Source organism: Polyodon spathula, chromosome 12 (genome assembly GCF_017654505.1).
Source record: "Polyodon spathula isolate WHYD16114869_AA chromosome 12, ASM1765450v1, whole genome shotgun sequence".
NCBI classification, from domain to species: Eukaryota; Metazoa; Chordata; class Actinopteri; order Acipenseriformes; family Polyodontidae; genus Polyodon; species Polyodon spathula.
The window spans coordinates 3999248-4018894 of NC_054545.1; the positions used below are offsets into that span (position 1 = coordinate 3999248).

The window sequence follows — 19647 nt, forward strand, 5'->3', positions numbered from 1 at the left end:
ATGCATTATTGATCCTAAAATTGAACCAAATTTGTAAAGCTGCTGTCTTCTTGTAGAAATGTCATGACAGTGTCTTCTGCAAGACACATTTGGTTGGTTTGGCATCGGACCTCTCCCACAGCTGTCACTGCACCAGTGATATATTGCAGCATTTAAACCTGTTAAGCCTGCAACTCTGTCAAGCGACAAATCACAACATCCTGTAAAATGTTAGAGTTTGTGGCAGCACCTTTATTGATGGATTAAATGCACAAAGATTTATTTTAATGATCCGTTTTCATGCAAATTAAACAAGCTGCTTTCTAGGAAGAGCTCATTGCTTTTTTTATGTGTAATTACACTGCTGAAGGCCCCAGTCGAATCATTTATATACATAATGTAGCTTCTACAAGTTTTACTAGGGTTATTTATACTATTTAAAAATGTATTAATTCATCGCACAGGTGCACAATACTGGATCTGGTTTGACAAAAATGATTTAGAAGAGGAATTTTACAGATAACTGTGATGTTTTGTCTTTAAGGATGGACAAAGTTTGCTCGTTTGACACGAGCTCTGACAAACAGCCGGAGCGTTATCCAGCAGCTGACTCCATTGAACAAGGCGGATGTTAGCCACAAGCACTCGAGGCTGGCAGAGGTGAGATCCTGAACGGCTGGAGTCAGGTGCTTTATTGAATATGTTAAGTTCAAATCCCAGAAAAAGACAGGTACCCCAATACAATAATTCCCAAACTTTAAACTGGGCATTTGAAACAATTTGGTGTGTATAGTGGCCAGTGGACCACACAAACAGCTGTGACAAATTGCAATTGATAGAAATACATTTATGCAGATAACTTATTCGTCTTCAAAATACTGTTGCCTCAATTTAGCTAATTCTAACCTTAAACTGCACCTTCAATCTAAGACAGCTTTACAAAGCATTTGATCCAATCTCACTACTACTTTTTTTGTTGTTTTTAATGGAGATAAAAATAAGAAACAAACTACATGATGGTGCATGAGAGTCCTTGAATTATATGACTGATTAAAGTGAATGGTTTGAATATGTGTCCCTTAATGTCAAGGGGCAATATTCATTCAAGATATTCATTATAAATGTTTACTATAGTAAAAGCATAGCAAAGTGTAACAAAGCATGGTGAAAGCATGCTAATGCATAGGTAAGTATTGTAAAGCATAGCAAGGTATGGTAAAGGATATTAAACATGGCAAACAACAATAAATGCATATTATAATTGTGGGAAAAGCATGGTAATACTCAGTGAGCCACCAGTACCAATTCTTGTTTGCTTCACCTCTTGTTCATTGAAAGTTTCCCATCCAGCAATTGAACAGGCTCAGCCCATCTTAGCTCTCAGATCTGACAAGAGAATAAACCAAGTGGATATGGCTTCAGGCTGTTGATTGTGCACGCTGTGCTTTCTGTGTACAGAGAATCAGTCAGAGTCCAGTGCTGACAATCCAGCCACTTACACAAGCAATAATACTGTTCACCCAAGTGACTCACCCACCAACCTCCTGGGCTGAGAGCCTTTGAATTAGACAAATAGCAAAACTGGCAGCCACTGTGAGTGAATGACCAATTAAAATTGAATGACAGAGTGGATCAGCTCCTCTCTCTACCATTACCTGACTGAATCATCTGAAAGTAGACTTTTCTGTAGGTATTGAGTGCAGCAGCAACAATACTTTGTTATAATAAATATTTAAGTTTCATATGGGATCTCATTTACCGCTGTGCATTCCCAAGTCCAATCTGTTATCTGACCAGGAATAAACTGTGTTGCAGTCAATGAGAAGCCTTACTGCTCTGTGATCTATCTATCTATCTATCTATCTATCTATCTATCTGTCTTTAATTAAACTTAGTTCACAATACAGTAGATTGGCTGGTCTGAACTGATTTATAATCTGAACCACAATATCATAATGCATGCTGATAGGAGCTGCAGAAACTTAACTTTAAAAGCATTAGTGTACAATAAACCGTTTCTGTAATTTGTTTGCGGAGCATCAAAAATCAAAAGCAAGGTATTATTAGTACATTGAGAATATGATCAGTAATCTGAAAAAATGACTAATCTCTGCAGGGTTCGGATTAGCGAGAGTCTAATATCAAATAATTGTAATTATCAGAAAATATAAAAGACATGCTTACATTTTTTATAATACCACCTACGTAGACTTCAGAAAAAAGAGAGATGCACACAATGCCTTGTCAGCTACTGTAAGGGGAGATAAGGTAGCTCTTATAACAGAAGAGTTTTAGCTGCAGAAGTGAATGGATGACGCAGAATTGCAGTTTTGATGGGCTCTGTGTGTGCTTTTTTTTATTGCAGTCAGATTTGATTTGATGAAACTATACTTGTTTAGTTTAGCAGAAAAAAAAAGGCAAGGGAAAATGTGACTGTTTAAAATGTCGTTTAATTCCCAGAGTGAATATTGATCATAGTGCAGTAGGGTGGTGGTGTTGAATGAGATGGTTAAATTGATTCAAAGGTAAAAACAGGACCAATAATCTATCGCCAGATATAGGGGTGTTTGATAGGTATAAATAAGTTCCATCTGATTCACAGTTATTAAAGATTCAACTGCACTCATCAATAGTAACATTATGTCCCCATTCAAAATGGATTTATTATTGACATTAATCACACTTTTAAAAAACTATAAAGACAGTATATATCAGTAATACAAGAAATCTCTGTCCGTTGCACCCTTTACAAATGTAAATCCATTCACCTGAGCTAGGCTATCATTATCCATTTGAAAGTGAACATCGCAATAGTTGCTTTGTTAGGTTTCTAAACAAAATGTAGCCTTGGATTTGTCCATGACTGACTTGAAGACATGATCTAGCAGAGATGTTAGCGAGGGCTGTGTGAAACAAGGTGGAAATGGAGTAAGATTTTAGTATCTTCTAAAAAAAAAAAAACAGTTTAGAACAGAAGCCTGGCCGCATAGCAACCAAATACAAAGCCCTCACCACTCTGTGCTCTTCTCGCGTTGCAGGTTCTTCAGCTGGGATCAGACATCCTTCCACAGTACAAGCAAGAAGCCCCAAAGACTCCTCCTCATATTATTTTACACTACTGTGCGTTCAAGACCACGTGGGACTGGGTCATACTGATCCTGACTTTCTACACTGCTATCATGGTCCCTTACAACGTGTCCTTCAAGACGAAACAGAACAATATCGCTTGGCTCGTGCTGGACAGCGTAGTGGATGTTATATTCTTAGTGGACATTGTGCTCAATTTTCACACCACTTTTGTTGGCCCTGGAGGGGAAGTTATATCAGACCCCAAGCTGATCAGAATGAACTATTTGAAAACTTGGTTTATCATAGACTTGCTGTCGTGCCTGCCATATGATATCATCAATGCCTTCGAGAATGTGGATGAGGTAAGGACATAACCACTCCCCCATTGTGGTGTTATTGTTTTCCTTTTATTCAACAGGATTTTTAACTTGTGCTTTGTGCCATAAATGGTGTGTTGGGGAAATATTTGGGGTTTAACTGATCTTTGCATAAAAGGAACTAGTCTTCCTAAACTTCTTTAATCAGCCTCCAGCTGTTTGAAAGTAGCTTGTCTTCCTTTGCATCTCAATTGCATTGTCAGTTCAGCCCAGTAATAAGCTTTGACTTCGGGACCTTTGTGATTCAAAAACAGGTGCATACCAGTGCTTGCTTGTCTTAGTTACTCACTGTTTTAACTGAAGGAAGAAACCTTACTGGAATGACAATATATGAAGAGTAAAGATGATGTGCTGATTTTTGTGTGTCATGCAGATACGTTCACTTTTATAAAGTCTTCCAGTTAGAACAAGAACAGATAGAAGTACTACTCTACTTGTTTTTGGGTCACAAGTAAAAATGTAAGTGACGACATACTGTCTTTGAACTACAGTTGCAGCACTTGATGTGAATTTGGCATCCTTTAGTCTGCAGTAATACTAGAAGTACCCTCCACGTGGGATTCTGTAATTCAGAAATGAATGTGCTGATCCAATTTCCATGACTTGTGAAGTTACGGATATATAGTGATGTGACCTAGTGATTGTGTTAAGAAAGAATTATTAAGTAGAACTGAATTCCTTCTCCTAAAAGCAATACTTCTGAAGGGTGGAATTCTCTGAATCGATGTCTTATGGTCCTCATAAAGAGGTTAGAAGGTTGGAAGGTATCCCTGTTTTATGATTGTCCATTAATATCGGTGGAATGACAAGCCTCTGAACCACAGAGGGTCACAAAGCCTCCTAACTGATTAGATGAAAGTGGCCTGATAAGAGGTCAAAGGGCAGTGTTCATTTTCTGCAGTCAATTTGATTCTAAGGTGACTGATGAGACTGGTGTGAATACTGGGACTGGGTCATAAATCATGCAGTGCAGTTCAAATTAGAAAAAACTGCAGCACAGACCATGTTTCTTGTCTCCACATGCCCATCTTACAGTCACAAAAGTATAGGCATTACATTTATCAATATAATATAGTTAGTGACTTTCATGTTGCCAAGGATGGAGTCAAAGCTGACTTGTAGTGTTGCTGACATGCAGTGTACGATAGGTTTGTATTGCAGCTGTAGGGCATGGTTATAAAAGGTCATTTGTTCTATTTTAATTTTACTATCTGCCTACCTTTCATTTAGTTTCCAGTCCTTCTTACAATTTCAGTTACTCAAATGCTGTGTTTAGTTCATAGAGTAGATCCACAAAGTGTCCATTTCAGTTTTAGAGCCAGTGCCTTCTAGTAAATCAAGTTTTTTTTTGTATTCCTGTCAGTACACAGTGCCAGTACACAAAACCTGATGACTAGAAGCCACTGGCGCTTGTAGCTATACAGAGACTTTTCTAATATAGCCTGTGTTAAACGTGTCTAAGGTAAAGCTAATATGGCAACTAAAGCTGCAAAAACTGCTGCTAAATGTAGGTCAATAGGTGCTTTAACAGTACATTTAACACAATATTTGAGTAACTGCAGTAGCCTGAGACTTCTCATTTCTTTCTTTAAGTGCTAGAGCTTATGCTATCATCTGGACTCTGTTGAAATAGAGCTCTGCATTACATCTCCTACAATATGTTATCCCATACTGTATGTAATCCTGTGAAGGCATGGACTGCTTTGATTTATCAGTGTGCATTGTCAGAGAAATTAATTATTGAATAATATATTGGGACAAAGCTACCTCTAGTGACATGTACTATAGTTATTCTTATAGTTATATTAGTAGATTTTGTCCAGCATGGTGTATGTACAATAAGTGCCAAGTAGCAGGTACTGTATTAACTGTAATGATGGCTCTTTCTAGAGGGGCTTTCTCCAATAGGAATGTGTATTGGCTGTGCTATGTATGAAAGTGTTTACAATTTCATATTTAAACTTAAATACAAAGCCTGCAGTAATCAGTAGGGTAAATGCAGTAAATGCGTACAAACACAGCAGAACCTGGATGCATGGTACGTAGACTAGGACACTGCTCTTGTGACCACACTATAAAAATGTTCTAGAACCACAGCAACCAAATGTATAAAATATGCAGTTTGATAACTGTATCTGATACCGGTATGTAGAGCCACAATTTGTTAGCATATGAGAATAATATTTGAAAAATTTGACAAATTAATAAAGCCTTCTTTTTCTGCTATGGTGATTGGTGTGGAATTCCATACCAGTTTAAGACACAAGATGAATATTCATTCTGCAGTACAGGGCTGGTCCCTGGGACATATTTCTTCCTTCTGGTTAGCCCTTTCTATTGATGAGGTTATGATTTGAAAGATTCCATGAACCCTACTGTGGTCATATCTCTAAGTTGGTGGATGTGATGTTAGTTATAAGGCAACGACTCCAAAGTATAAAATATCCAAAGATTGCATTCTGATAAATGATCTTTAATTGAAACAAAAAGAATAATAATTTTTTATTTGTTTGTTTTATCCCCAGAATATTATATTGTGGACAAAAGATGGAGTCATGGTTGAAACAGATTACAGATCAAGAGAATCTCCATTCAGAACATGCAGGGCCCTGTATGGATTTGCAGTTCTTAATTATAATAGTAAAAAAAAGCCTATTTATTAAAAGGTGTCAACTATAAAATAAGCTATTTGAATGGTAGCTCCATATTTTCTACTGCAATTAAGTAATTATAAATGCAGTGTCACTGAGATGAAACAGTTTATTCTATGAAGAATATTTGTAGCGTGTCAGCTCTATGGATTAGTATCGCTCTTCATTTGGTGTTTTATTAATTAAGAATGATATATTTAGCAGGTTGTATTTGAACAGTTGGATCTTATACCAGACTGGGCTCAATGTACTTGTGTAATTTAAACAGGGAGCTGTACCATATGCTTCACGTTTCCATGGCGACACGATATGACAGCTTATCAAAGTTGCTGCTGCAATATCTCTACACTGAATTTTTCAGGATTGATAAAACTGCTGTAAAAGAGCCCATGATTTCTTCAGGAGGGGCAAGCCTAGCATTTACTACCGTATTAGCTGCATGAGATCAAACTTCAGCTAGCTAAATGTTTTTCTAGTGGTCGATAAATTGTGGATTTGAAGCTTCTCTCCATTGTTACTTTTTTTAAAGTCAGGCAATCATACAAGATGCACAATGAAAACCCTGCTAGATTATTGACTGCAGCAACAGACAATGGCCCCACGCCACAAGAGAATACTGGAAAGAGAAGGTCAATTATCTAGCATGTAATGTTTCCTGCTGAGGGTGTTATTGCTGTTATGAAATGGAAAAACGTGTTTATAGAGGCAGCAATCAACTATGCTGGCTAGGCCAGCGCAGCCATGCTACATTTTAATATGCGGGACTGTCTGTGCCACTTCTGGAAGAACTTCTTTACATTATTTCAAAGTTGATAATATTATTATTAAAAAAAAAAGATTGATCCTTAATCCAATGTATTAAACAAGTGTATTGTTACACATGAGTTATATAAATATGAAAATATCAATCCAAAAATTATATTATACTTGTCTGAGCCTTGACTAATTCAGAAGAAATAATAACTTAAATCAATTCTCTGAATGCCTGGTTACAAGGGAAAACTAGGCTTCAAGAAATAGGAGTACATTGGAGATTACTGGAGTAATCACTTTGAAAATCGACCCCATTATTTCCCTATAATAGGAGTGGTGAACCGTTAGTGGCAGTCACATGAAACAAACAGAGAGCATGTGGGTCCCTGAGTGGCTTACCTGGTAAAGGCAGAGCCGCGTGGCGTACAGGGCGAGTCATATAGTCAGAGGAGTGCATGTCTGTGAGAATTTGCTTTGGTGACACAATTGGACATTCTTAATTGGGGAGAACATTTGTGGTAAATAGTAAAAAATAGAGAGCGTAGGAAAATGAAATTCATTCTAAAATGCTACTGCAATTGATTACATGAAGTACTCTAAATCATGTCTTTCAGACTAGAGCTAGTTTATTATTGAGACTGGTATTTAAAAGTATGAACATAAAAAAAAATATTACTGTTCGATTCGATAGGGAAACTTGTAAAATAGCAAGAGCACAAAATGGGAAGAACAGCATTATTAGATACAGCAGAAAATAATAATGCAAACCACACAGAGCTGATCAAGCGTCAGGGTATAAAAAGAGCAATATTGGAACTGCTCCTTTTCTATTGCAGTAAAATACCTATTTCCAGCTAAACGTGTTAGGATGCCAGGGGTCAAACCCAGAGGCTTCCATTGAGATTGCAGCTTGTTTGTAAATGGGTGTCTGGCTTTTTGGCAATACTAGGCTGCACAATATCACTGATAGGCACTGAGGCAAAGAGTCTGTTGCCAAATACACGTTACAAAGTACAGCACTTTGAGTTGCTTCAATGCACTTAGCAGAATATTATTATGATATATTAAGTATGTAGTTGTTCTAACTTTTTGCCACTGGTTATGGAAAGGACCCAGGTTAAAAAGAAGGTTCATGGGTGTGACAGGGTCTTCCTCGGGTCACACGTGTGGGTAGCCGCTGTTCAAGCATACAGAGAGACAGAGGTGGTGTTGAAATGCCGGCACAGGCGTGCAGGATTTATTAACAAAAACAGAAAACGAAAGTAAAATAAAGGCGATCATGTGACAATATACAGCAAACTGTACAAAAAGTGCAAAATAAAACACAATACCCCAAACTAACTCAAAAGGTGCCGTGAAAACGGTAGGCCTTGCAGCAGCCCCGAGCAATCTCCCGCGGATTTTTTTAAACTGACGGACACTCGGTCCAGACCCGCCCACGTGCTGATTGAGGACCAGCACAGCCAATTCTCAATCAAGCGCCCGTCTGTAAACAATAATACAATCAAACTAATCAAGTCCCAAAACGATACAAAATAAACCCATTCCCACATATAAACCACACCAACACTAATTTACCACTGTGCAGGGCAATCGCACTGCCACAATGGGGTTTTAAATACAGATGCAGAGTAACAATTTCAGCAGGATATTGTGCTCTGTTCATCTATAACTCTTAATAAACACTCAATCTATTTCAGAAGTAAGCGCCTGAAATAGAAGTCTTTATATTATAAAAGGCACGATTCCCTAATGCATTGAAAGAATGTCTGATTTGATGGATTAAATGCTGATATTAAAGAAAATGTTCCAGACCCTTGTCGGCCGCTTTGACTGCCTAGATTGTCAGCATATGAGTTAACAATATTGACATTAAATAACAAAACCTTGTCAGAAATCCAGTGCCAAACACAAAGCCATCCCAGTGCGTCAGGATTAGAGTGGGAGCTGGTTTAAGCGCATTGGTTGCCGATCAGTGATTAGTGTTAAACTCCACAGTGAATTTTGTAATTTGCAATGAGTGAGGTAAGAGTTTTATTCTCAGCTTTTCACCAGTCTTGCCCCCCCCCCCCCCCCCACTGCATTATTAACAATGTTATTTTAGAAAAGTCAGTTTTCTGCAGTTAATTCAGAATTATAGGTGAAATATTACTGTTTTTATTTGGCTTGGGTCCTAAACATATATACATTTTCAAACACTAGATTGAAATGTTGATCCCTTTTGCAGTGGGTGAAGGAAAAACAATTTGTCATCAACTATACATTTAAAACTAGATATGCAAAACATTCAAAGGAAAAAATACAGGGAACTGGATAAACAGCAGTGTTTCAGACAGACCACAGTAACCGTGAAGACAGGTCCAGGCAGGTGTCTCACTACAGTATAAAAATATCATTTAGCAGCTAATTCAAGCCAGGTACATTTAAAGCTTCTCTACGCATGTCCTTTCAATGCACAGCCGTCATACCTGTATCCTGTACATTTTATTGGTATCTGTTTCTTGAAATTAATTCAGTGTGGAGGTCTGAAGTATCAAAGGTCATTTCTCTGAATGAGTATGCTGAAACAATATTTTATTAACACCCTCAACCCCTGTGATGTAAACGGCAAGGTATAAGTGATGCCTGAAATAAAAAAGAACGCTATAAAATAATATTTCAAAAATAAAATATAAAGTAATGATTTAGTGGGTCACATCGGATCATTACTAAATCACATCCTAGGACCTATATATATATATATATATATATCTATATATATATATATATCTAGTATATATATATATATATATATCTATCTATAGATATATATATATATATCTATATATATACTATATATATATGGATAAGTCTTAAAGTCGAAATGAAACTTGTATACATAGTGTGTGGTAACCCAAAAGTACAATTAACATGTACAAGGTATAATTACTGTATATCATTACTAATTGGTGCCTGTTTCTTCAAATCTGTGCATCTAATTGCTGTTTGTAATTATAGCATGTATGGTATTACAGGTTATGCAGAAATTGCACTTGTTTTGTGGCTGATGTGCTAATAAAAAACAGAACCCTGCATGAAACAATGGAAAAAACCCTCCAGAGTGAGTGAATTAATAAATTCAGCAGCTGGCACAGATGGTTCAAACCTGGGGAAAATCAATACACCCCCAAGTGCTGCACACAGGATGCAGTGATCAGACTCTCAACAAAACCTAATTAATGCCCAGAAGGCTTGGGCAACATTGTCCCCTGTGATGCAAATGTCCAGACATCATGGTGTTTAAGATATTTTTTTCACAGGTGACAGATGCAATCATGGTATAATTAACAGTCTATGGTGCCAGATGAAATACAGTACTGTCAAAACTCAATCAAATTCCATGTAAACAACATGGGACGTCTCAATTAAGCTACCCTGAATCATTTCCAAATCATATTTTGTGCATGGAACAAACCAAATCAAACAGAAGTGTATGAATTCCTAATGAGCAAATCTGAAAAATAAATTGACACAAATTTAGTCTTTCAGCAAGCTGGTGGCAGTTCATTAAAAAAAAAAATCTATATAGTTCTAGAAGGAATAAAGTTACTTAAATTCAATTGGCAGCATATGTCAAGTCTGTGGTGCCCCCTACACTTAAAATATTCGCTGTGTTCAACTTCATTTTCTGCGAGTCCTTATAATCGCGAATCTGTTTGGCTTGATAACCCCAGTGGAAAACAATGGCTCAAATTCAAATGTTGCCCCTGGACAATTTACAACAGGAATGGAAATAATACTCTTATTTCACCCAGTCCAGGTTTTAATATGAGCTTGATTAGCCAGAGTGTGTATGTAACAAGCTCAGGTGTGTCTTATTAAATTCATAGTAAAACCAGGAATGGATGAAACTACTATGCAATGGGTGTCTTATTTCCACCGCTGTACAACATAAAAGAGCATGGATGTTTGTGTAAAGGGTGGGACCCCATTCTTCACACGCTACAAAGGATGCGCCATGCAGGCTCTTGGCAAATGGGTCTTAAGCCTTTCTGGAGGCAAGACTGCTGCAAACCGTTACTGATTCCAAGCCTTGGTAGAGGATCAAACAGCTCACACTGTGATGTGTATTTATAGATTTGCAAAGCATGTAAAAAAAAAACAATTCATAACAAAGCGCTGACCCAAATATTCGCTTTCTACTAATTTGATTTCTAACGCTATTTTTGTCAGGCACAAATAAGCAACATGAAAAGGTTACACAAAAGGTCAGCAATTACGGAATTTAGATAGCTTATTACAGAAAGAAAAATGTTAATATGATTGTGTGTGTTCTCTCTTTGCTTAGATTAAAAGTAGGTTATTAATATTTAAAAGAAGACTGCGAGAAACCTGAAGTCATACCTCCTGCTTTGAACACTGAGTTCAGGCCTCGTGCTGGTGTTAACCCTGCCATGCTCAAAATGGGGCTTCTTTAAAAATGAGTTCAGATATGTGTCTTTGTTTTCCACCCGAGTACTTTGTTGTCCAAAAATTTAAAAAAAAAACACAGCTGTGATGGGGGAGATAAAGTACTTGTACATGGGGGAAAAACTGGGGATAACACAACGTTTTGTGTTTTCTAAGAGCTTTCTTGCCTATGTAGCTTTGTGTTTTCTTGTCTGTGTAGTTCTCCAGCTGACCTATCAGGGAACAACACTTATCTTTTTTATTCAGCGTTGAGCTCAGAGCAAAGACAAAAAAAAAAAAAAAGGTCATATTCTGTCATTTCCCATATGTTTTCCTATACATCCTAATTTTTTTTAATAGCTGTTTTCTGCTTTTTCAAATCTGCTTTTTCTCTCTAATGTAATTAGATCATTGTATATATTATAGGGCACCTGTGTCATATTATCATTTTTGCCTGAGGAAGTAACTCTTATTAAGGATACCACTTCAGCTGTCATTACTTTGTAAAAAAAAAAATCCTTAAGCTTAGGGATCACGAATGAAATGATCTTAATACTGCAATGCATTCATCTGCAGTTCTATATGAAGTTAAAAACAAAGGAACGTTTTGGCCAGACAGTCATATTTTTGAGAAATGTGATATTTGGAAAATTCAGTATTGCATGAAGTATTGAATTTGTTTCTGCGTACAGCATCCAACCTTTGCGCAGCACACCAACTAATCTTGAGTTGTATAAAGTCAATGGTGTTCACTTTGTTAGGTCTTACTGTGTATCCAAAAGTGGAGAAAATATTACATTCTCAAGCTTAGTAAACCAGTCTTGGAAACACTGCTTATGATTTTATGAAAAATAACGACACTCTCAAGGACACAAAAAAGCATACAAGTAATTAAAACAGTACTGGGATTGTGAATTCAAAACATGCTAATGAAAGTAATGCAAAATGTTTTAAAAACCGGTTCCAATTTTAAGAATACTTATAATGCTTGCAGGGCTATTTATTTTTGTATTGTTTATATACTGTAAATGATGAGACATACATCAGACCAGAATAATTGCGCACTTGTGTGTCCCTCAGTCAGTTGCTTAAGCCTCAAAAACAAGAGTATCTTCCTCTAATGACATTGGCTTTGAAGGAGTTAAATACTGGGTCAAGCCCAGAAAGAAAGTCAACTGCAGCAGCACCTAGTATCTTGCTAATACAATAACGGTGAAAAATCAGGAGCTGCTCAATTGAAAGATGCTGCACAATGAAGATAATTGAATACTGCAGGGGTTATAATGTTCTCTGATAACTCTGGACTTGCAGAGGCTAGGAGCTAATTAGAGCTTGACAATATAATTACCCCCTCAGCTTAGTGATGCGATGATGCATGGCATTGGCTAATGTGAGGGCACAGTCTGTGTGTATGTGTGGGGTGGGGGCGTTCGGACAGGGCAGGCATTTTCTTATATCAGCATGATAATTCTGATAGAATTTTGCTAGCAATGCTGATTTTTTAAAAATTGCAATGTGCATCAAACTACCCTGATAATGCAATCAAAGACAATAGACCATGCCAGCATACTGTGCAGTTTTAAAAGGGTTGCAGAGGCGGATGTGGTGTTGCCGTTTTTGCAATGCCATTGACGTGAACGATGGTGGTACCTTGTAATGTGTAGCTGGAATGTAATTGATCACATGGATCTGAAAAAAGATATATTGATTTGTGACATCATATATTGTGACCACTCATATTGGCTCAACAGACAAAGTCCAGTATTCACTGTTGGTTAGTTTGGCTTGCTCTACATTCTGTTTCTACAATCATACTTTAAAAATGTTTTTTTAAACAGTCTAGGTGTGATTTCTTGAGCCCATCAAGCTTATATAAAAGTATAATTTCTGTATATTTTAACTGTGTGTGTAATAAAGTTTTTAGCTATTCGGTTACTAACACATTCTTGCACGACATTGACTTACCTCAGCGCCCTGTGTTATTGTTTAGTCATTTAGAAGGTCCTTTTATCCAAAGAGACTTACAGAGACTTGGGGGTGAACTCTGATTCTAATCAAAATCTAATTTATCACCATCCAAAACTGACCCTAACAACTCCACTGGCTCTCTTGTTTTATTTTATGTTCACAAAGACCCCTTAAGCAAAAAACAACAAATGGATATAAATATTTAAACACAGCGAGAGAGAGACTGCAGTCTCTTTTTATGTTCCCCAGCAATGTGCAGTTGCAGAAATGGTTTGCGCAGCACTTTCAAACTCACCAAACATCAACCAGCTTATTAAATCTTATTAAACACCCTGAAATTTAAACACCAAATGATGAACTGACAGCTTCTTCCAACAGCTGTGATGTTATACAGATGCAGACCTCTTGCTGCCCGGCAACTGCTTTTAATTCACGCAGCTCTTGCGAGACAAAGGGTTAAAAAAGCACTCAATTAGGCCCACTTCAAACAGGAATAAATCATTATCAAGTATCTTATTTCCAATTCGGATGATCACAGTCCAGGGGTGAGGTATAGAAAAGATGGTGACTGGTTTCGGATAATTGCCACTTTAAGGAAAATTAATCTTTTTAGATGCATTTCAGAACCTGGTACGGTTTGTGTAGGTATCACATTTCATTTTACATTTAACAGTCAAGATTTTTATTTTAACTTGTGGAACAAAATCTGTGGAATCTTGTGGAACCTTTATTTCCATTCAAATGTTTATTATATTTTTTGTATCTCCTGTGAATCTAAGCTGGCATTACTACAGTGCATCTTGATGGTACTCTGTGCCAGGGCTTCATGGTTAAAAATAGGATTGGGACTCTAAAGAGACAAGATACAAATGCATTTCTAGACATAACTGTTCCTCTGCAAATTGCAAGTCAGCGCAAAGAGCTAAATAATGTCTGTAATACCTGTTTGGTGGTACCATCGAATAAATTACTATATAATGACAAGCCTTGAATAGCCTTCGCAAAACTACTTTATAGTCAAGCTGAAATAAAATTGAGTCCTGACTTGAATAAAAAAAAAAACAAGTGACACTGGGACTGGGGTAAAATATTAGAAAACGTGACTAAAAACAGCTTGAATCTAATTGAGGTGAATATTATTAGGCTGGTAATTTACTCCTGTGGTCACGTAATAGGAATGTGCTTGGCATACAGAATCAAAAAACAATTAAACTTACTTTCTCTAACCTGTAATTAATGCTATGTATGTGAAGTGGTTAACCATGCAATCAGTGCATAATACATGTGCTTTTAAATACATGGAAAAAGCCCTCTTTTGCGAGTGCTGTTTATTCAAAGTGTCAGGGATCCTACTGCAAATGCAATTACTAGACATCTGTCACTATTAGTAGATTTTAATCTTTCCATTGTATAGCTGGTTCCTTGTCTCAGCATACTTATACAAACAGTGTTTTTTTTTTGTTTTTTTTATAGTTCTTATATATAAACAATAAATCCAGGGTTTTCATGATGTTGTCCCTAGCCCCACTTGATAAATGGATGCATTTTAACATGGTGATCCTTGAAGTGTGTAAATAAATTAATTAATTAAATAAATACATAATTAATAATGAGCCCAATAGTTCTGGGTCTCGCACAGCAGATGTACAATGTCATGCTAATAATTTCTTATTAGCACAATTAGAAACGGTTATTATTACAAACACATGAGATGAAACTAAACCAGATTTGCTTCACTGGTCGGCACTAACAATCTTGTGAAAGCCTGTGCTATATGCAATACTGACACCTGTCGTTTTTATTTTCTGTCTCCTTTCAGGGTATAAGCAGCCTCTTCAGTTCTTTAAAGGTGGTCCGGCTATTAAGACTGGGCCGAGTTGCCAGGAAGCTTGACCATTACCTGGAATATGGGGCAGCAGTGCTTGTTCTCCTTGTCTGCGTGTTTGGGCTGGTGGCTCACTGGCTAGCATGCATATGGTACAGCATCGGGGACTATGAGGTCATAGATGAGGTGACCAACACCATCAAGACAGACAGTTGGCTGTGCCAGTTGGCCGAGAGCATTGGGTCCCCGTATCGGTACAATGCGAGTGGTTCAGGGCAGTGGGAAGGAGGACCGAGCAAAGACTCCTTGTACATATCCTCCCTTTACTTTACAATGACAAGCCTTACCACAATTGGATTTGGAAACATTGCACCAACCACTGACGGGGAAAAGATATTCTCTGTGGCCATGATGATGGTGGGCTGTAAGTATATTTTCTCAGTGTTTTTTTTATTGTTTGTTTGTGTTTGTTAGTGTCTGATTCTAGTATGTGAAGTCCAATCAACTCTTGTTTAGTCTGCATTGGTTAAGTTTTTTTTTACTTTATAGATTTTGGATCAAGTGGTGACTCGAAATCCTGCAGTTCACAGGTAGTGTGTGGACGGACATTATCCTGTTTTATACTTGATGTGTTCTGTTCTTGTGAATCCACAACTTTTTGCCAAGAATTAACTTTAATGTGAAACAATCTGCAGGCTCTAGTAAGAATCAATACAAATGCGTGGCTAAGTTGTTTAATGTACCTTACATTCAAGAAATGGGTCAATTAAATTGTCCTAGAGTGCTGTTAGTATAAACAATAGACAGAGAATGTCTTTTTATATGTGAATACAACACTGATGACATGTACTGCTTCATTTCTTCTGTATAATATTGTCCGCAAACTCAATGAGAACTCACATGGCATGTGCAGGTTGATCTCGGAAGGGGGTTTGCTGTATGGTATGGCAATCTAACGTGAGCGTACATTGGTAGCAGCTGACCAGGTCATCTAGTCAGTTTGCAGTGAATGGACAGCCCCCCTCCTCCAGGTTAATGGATACACTAACCAGCTGAACACAGAGAAAATACATGAAAAGACCCTTTTGAGGCCACTGGAGTGTGATGATAGAAAGAGAAAATGATACACAAAGTGAACCTAAACAAGGAGAAGAATATATTAGTTAAGATAACTGTGATTGTTCATACTGACAGCAAGTTGCTGTAAGAGTGAATAACACACAGCACCCAAAATCGCAATGTCTTCCTTGCAAGCCATCGACAATATCGGTTCCTTGCATTTTTATAAAACATATCTGTATTGCAATTGACGTTTGAAATTATCGATATCACTGGCAACCTGTGCATTTGTCGGTTTACAGAAAAGTGCAGATTCTGTACTATAGCCATTGAATAGCTAAAATACAAAATGAGTGTGGAGTGCGTGACTTGAAAGAAATCAAGCGCAGAATTAAATAAGTGCATGTGGGACCACCCAGGGTGAACTCATGCATGATCGCTCTGAAATCCTTTTATGTAACAGCCATGTGCCTTGAGAAATGCTGCAATACTCACAAACAGCAAAGCTTTTTTTGGGAAGGCTCCAGCCAAACACTTCGACAGACTCGCAGGGATTCATTTTTAATCTAAATAACAATATTTGCTTGCAAAAGGAGCCCTGAAGTGATAGGGTTAAATTGTGCATTACTTTCTATAGCAACTAACAGCAATGCAGCTGAAGCATTGGCAAAGGCTCGAATGGGAAAACCAGCAGCTCTGTCAGGAACCAGTGTTTAATTAGTTAAGAGAGCACAGTTCTAATATGGTTCTGGCCAGCTTGGCAACCACTGTACTGCCTGCTGCAGTTAAACTGAGGGATTGTATTCTCAGAAAGCACTGTCATCAAATTACACAAATATGTACTGGACATGTTTAATAACATTTACAAAAACAATCCCAGGACACAAATATCTCAAATTCCACATCAGGCATAAAATCCAAGTTCTTTTTTACCGATATAAACTGACACAAGCTGTTCATTGAAAATGAATTGAGTTAACCCTGGAGTGGAATGGGCCTCTTTGCTTATACTGCAAGGTAAAAAAAAAATGTCTATTTATAACTGAAAACAATTTGAACATATTGTAATTATGGAAGGAAATCTTTCAAAGGTTTTGCTAACTTTCTTCTGATTACTTGTTTTTGTTATTCTTGTTGTTGTTATTGTCAGTTACATGGACCTTGCTTAATGGCTGGCTCATTAAAACAATAACTCACCTCCTCCAGGAGCTAATTATATATTTTCCATGATTGTTTCTGATTGGCCAGTGGCTGTACGACTGAACCAGGCACCCTTTCATCACCAGTCACTGCAGCTTGACACCACAATCTAACAACCGATTCTAGTCCCACTCAGCCCAATAACAATCTATGTTTTACTATTATCCTGTAATTCTACAATTATGCATCTTCATCTTGCAGGCAACTGTACTTTTCTGCATAGCTTCAGTTTTATCCAATGTTATTTTGCTCATTAGCAATTCCCTTTTGGATAGCATTTTTCTGAAAAGCTTGCTCCATTGCTTCCTTTTATTTAGGCAGCTCTCGTTTCTGAGTCTGGTCTGTTGAAATCCTTAGAGCTCTGATTAAAGAAGAACCTTTGGAGAAATGGAGCTTTTTTATGTGACTGGAGCACTTCAATACATGCTTTTTGTTTTGTTATTTCTTTTATTTTACTGTAGAGGCATAAATCAGTTAAATTGTGTGTATATGTATTGTATGTGCTGTGGTTTGTTTGCTAAATTTTAAAACCACTAAGAGGGAACTTTATCTGGAACAGCACCCTGTTACAAGTCAAACACACACTTTAGCCCTTCTCTCAGGCTTTACCTTGAATAAAAAAACAATTTTCTTACTTAGCTTATATATGTCAAACTTAGTAATTTGGAGTTAAGGTACCTAATAACACATCTTTGTAACACATCGGTTATATAAACTGATCCTTAATACTGGTGACAAGTAAGCCAGCTTTTATAAAATGTCAGCTAAACCTGTGTTCTGAGTTATTTTTAGTTTTGTGCAGAAGAATGCTATTCAACTGAATGCAGAGCTGTTCTTTTGAAAGACGCAGTGCTGTCTGGAACACCAAGAGCTCCCATAGACACCTATATGAAACAGACAGGCTGTCTATATAATGCAATATAATTTCTAGCAATATATTGCATTTATATGATGGTTTTCATCATAATAATATGAGAGCATGTTCAAAGCTCATCTAAAAAAACAAGCCTATGTGTGCCTATAGAAGCTGTCATATTTATTATGTGGCAGATTATACACAAAGCTTCTTAAGCTAATGAAAATACCATTAAGGTATATTTAAATCTAAATCCTTTAAAATGTTGTAATATGCACATAGCAACATCAGTGGCTGTGCCATTCATTTTGAGGTTAGCTTTAATTAAACTAAGGAAAGCAAAGCTTGTTTGGAGCCTTGGTGAAATGGACCCCCCAACTTAGTTCACCACAAATAATGTTACTGTGAACGTCATGTAATTAGATCTAGGGATTTCTGCCTGACTCTAGGCTAGTGCTTGAGAACACCAGTGATCTGTTTTTTCTTTACATATTGTCACCACAGATTTTTCCTTGAGATCTGCAATGTAATTACATACTGTGTAATTGTTGTATTCATATCACAAACAGGGGTCTATTACATTTAAACTAAACCTTAATGCCTTAATGAAGTGAGATCCAGTTACCAGCACTGTTTATTCAAACACAAACCCTACATGAAATTTTCTAAAGAACTGACAGTTCTCCCCCGTTATTTAATAATTTGATAATTCATGAATTTGGTTAATTTCTCGGTTACGCCATGTTGCTTCCAATATTTGTGTTTGATCTTAAAGAAATAAAGAACATAAAGCAATGACATAATTCTCCACTTGATGTCAACTTTGATCAAGCCAAAAAACACATGAATGCTTGAATATTAACGAACTGTATGGGCCTATGCCATGGCTATGGCAGGTTGTGCCAGAAGCAAGTATTTCAGACCCCTGAGCTCTCCCCAAGAAGGTCACCAGAGCAAACCATGTCCAAATATTATCTGTCATCCTTTGTCATACCATTTCAAAGCAATGAAAACACGAGTTGCATTTCTTTACTCAGTACTCCCTAGGGTGTCAACCATAAAAGTACCAATTCAGGGTTTGCCTTCTACACTGGACAATGCCTTATGTTTTTGTAGGGTTTGTAGTTACAGTTACATGTCACTGTTAGGTACTGTATACGTCAAACATGACCATAAAATAAAGTGAATATGAATGCACCGTTGATAATTGGATGCAATTCTAAACAGTCAACAAGTGAATCTGTTACCTCCAGCTGCTTACCCTAAGAAGGTCACCCTAATAAAACAGACTTATTAAAATATCACTGACCTCATTCAGGTTTTTCTGCTGAATAACTTATGAACCACAAACTACTTACATCTGTAGAGCTCAGTTCATAAACGGCTTAATTTCCTATTTAATATCTAAACATGAATATTTTCTTTTCCAATATTAAACAAATCAGATCATTTCCAAAGCACGTGTGCAATTTCAACAGTATA

The 19647-nt window shown here is 37.1% G+C and overlaps 1 protein-coding gene across 1 annotated transcript in view; it reads left to right on the plus strand.

Annotated features, from left to right (window-relative positions):
* The window catches only part of LOC121324033 (potassium voltage-gated channel subfamily H member 5), a 69805-nt gene that overhangs the window by 19674 nt on the left and 30484 nt on the right, over nt 1–19647 (plus strand). Inside the window, exons 5-7 of the mRNA XM_041265421.1 lie at nt 524–639; nt 3018–3410; nt 15045–15474. Coding sequence (XP_041121355.1) covers nt 524–639; nt 3018–3410; nt 15045–15474 — 939 coding nt within the window. The remainder of the gene's footprint in view (nt 1–523; nt 640–3017; nt 3411–15044; nt 15475–19647) is intronic.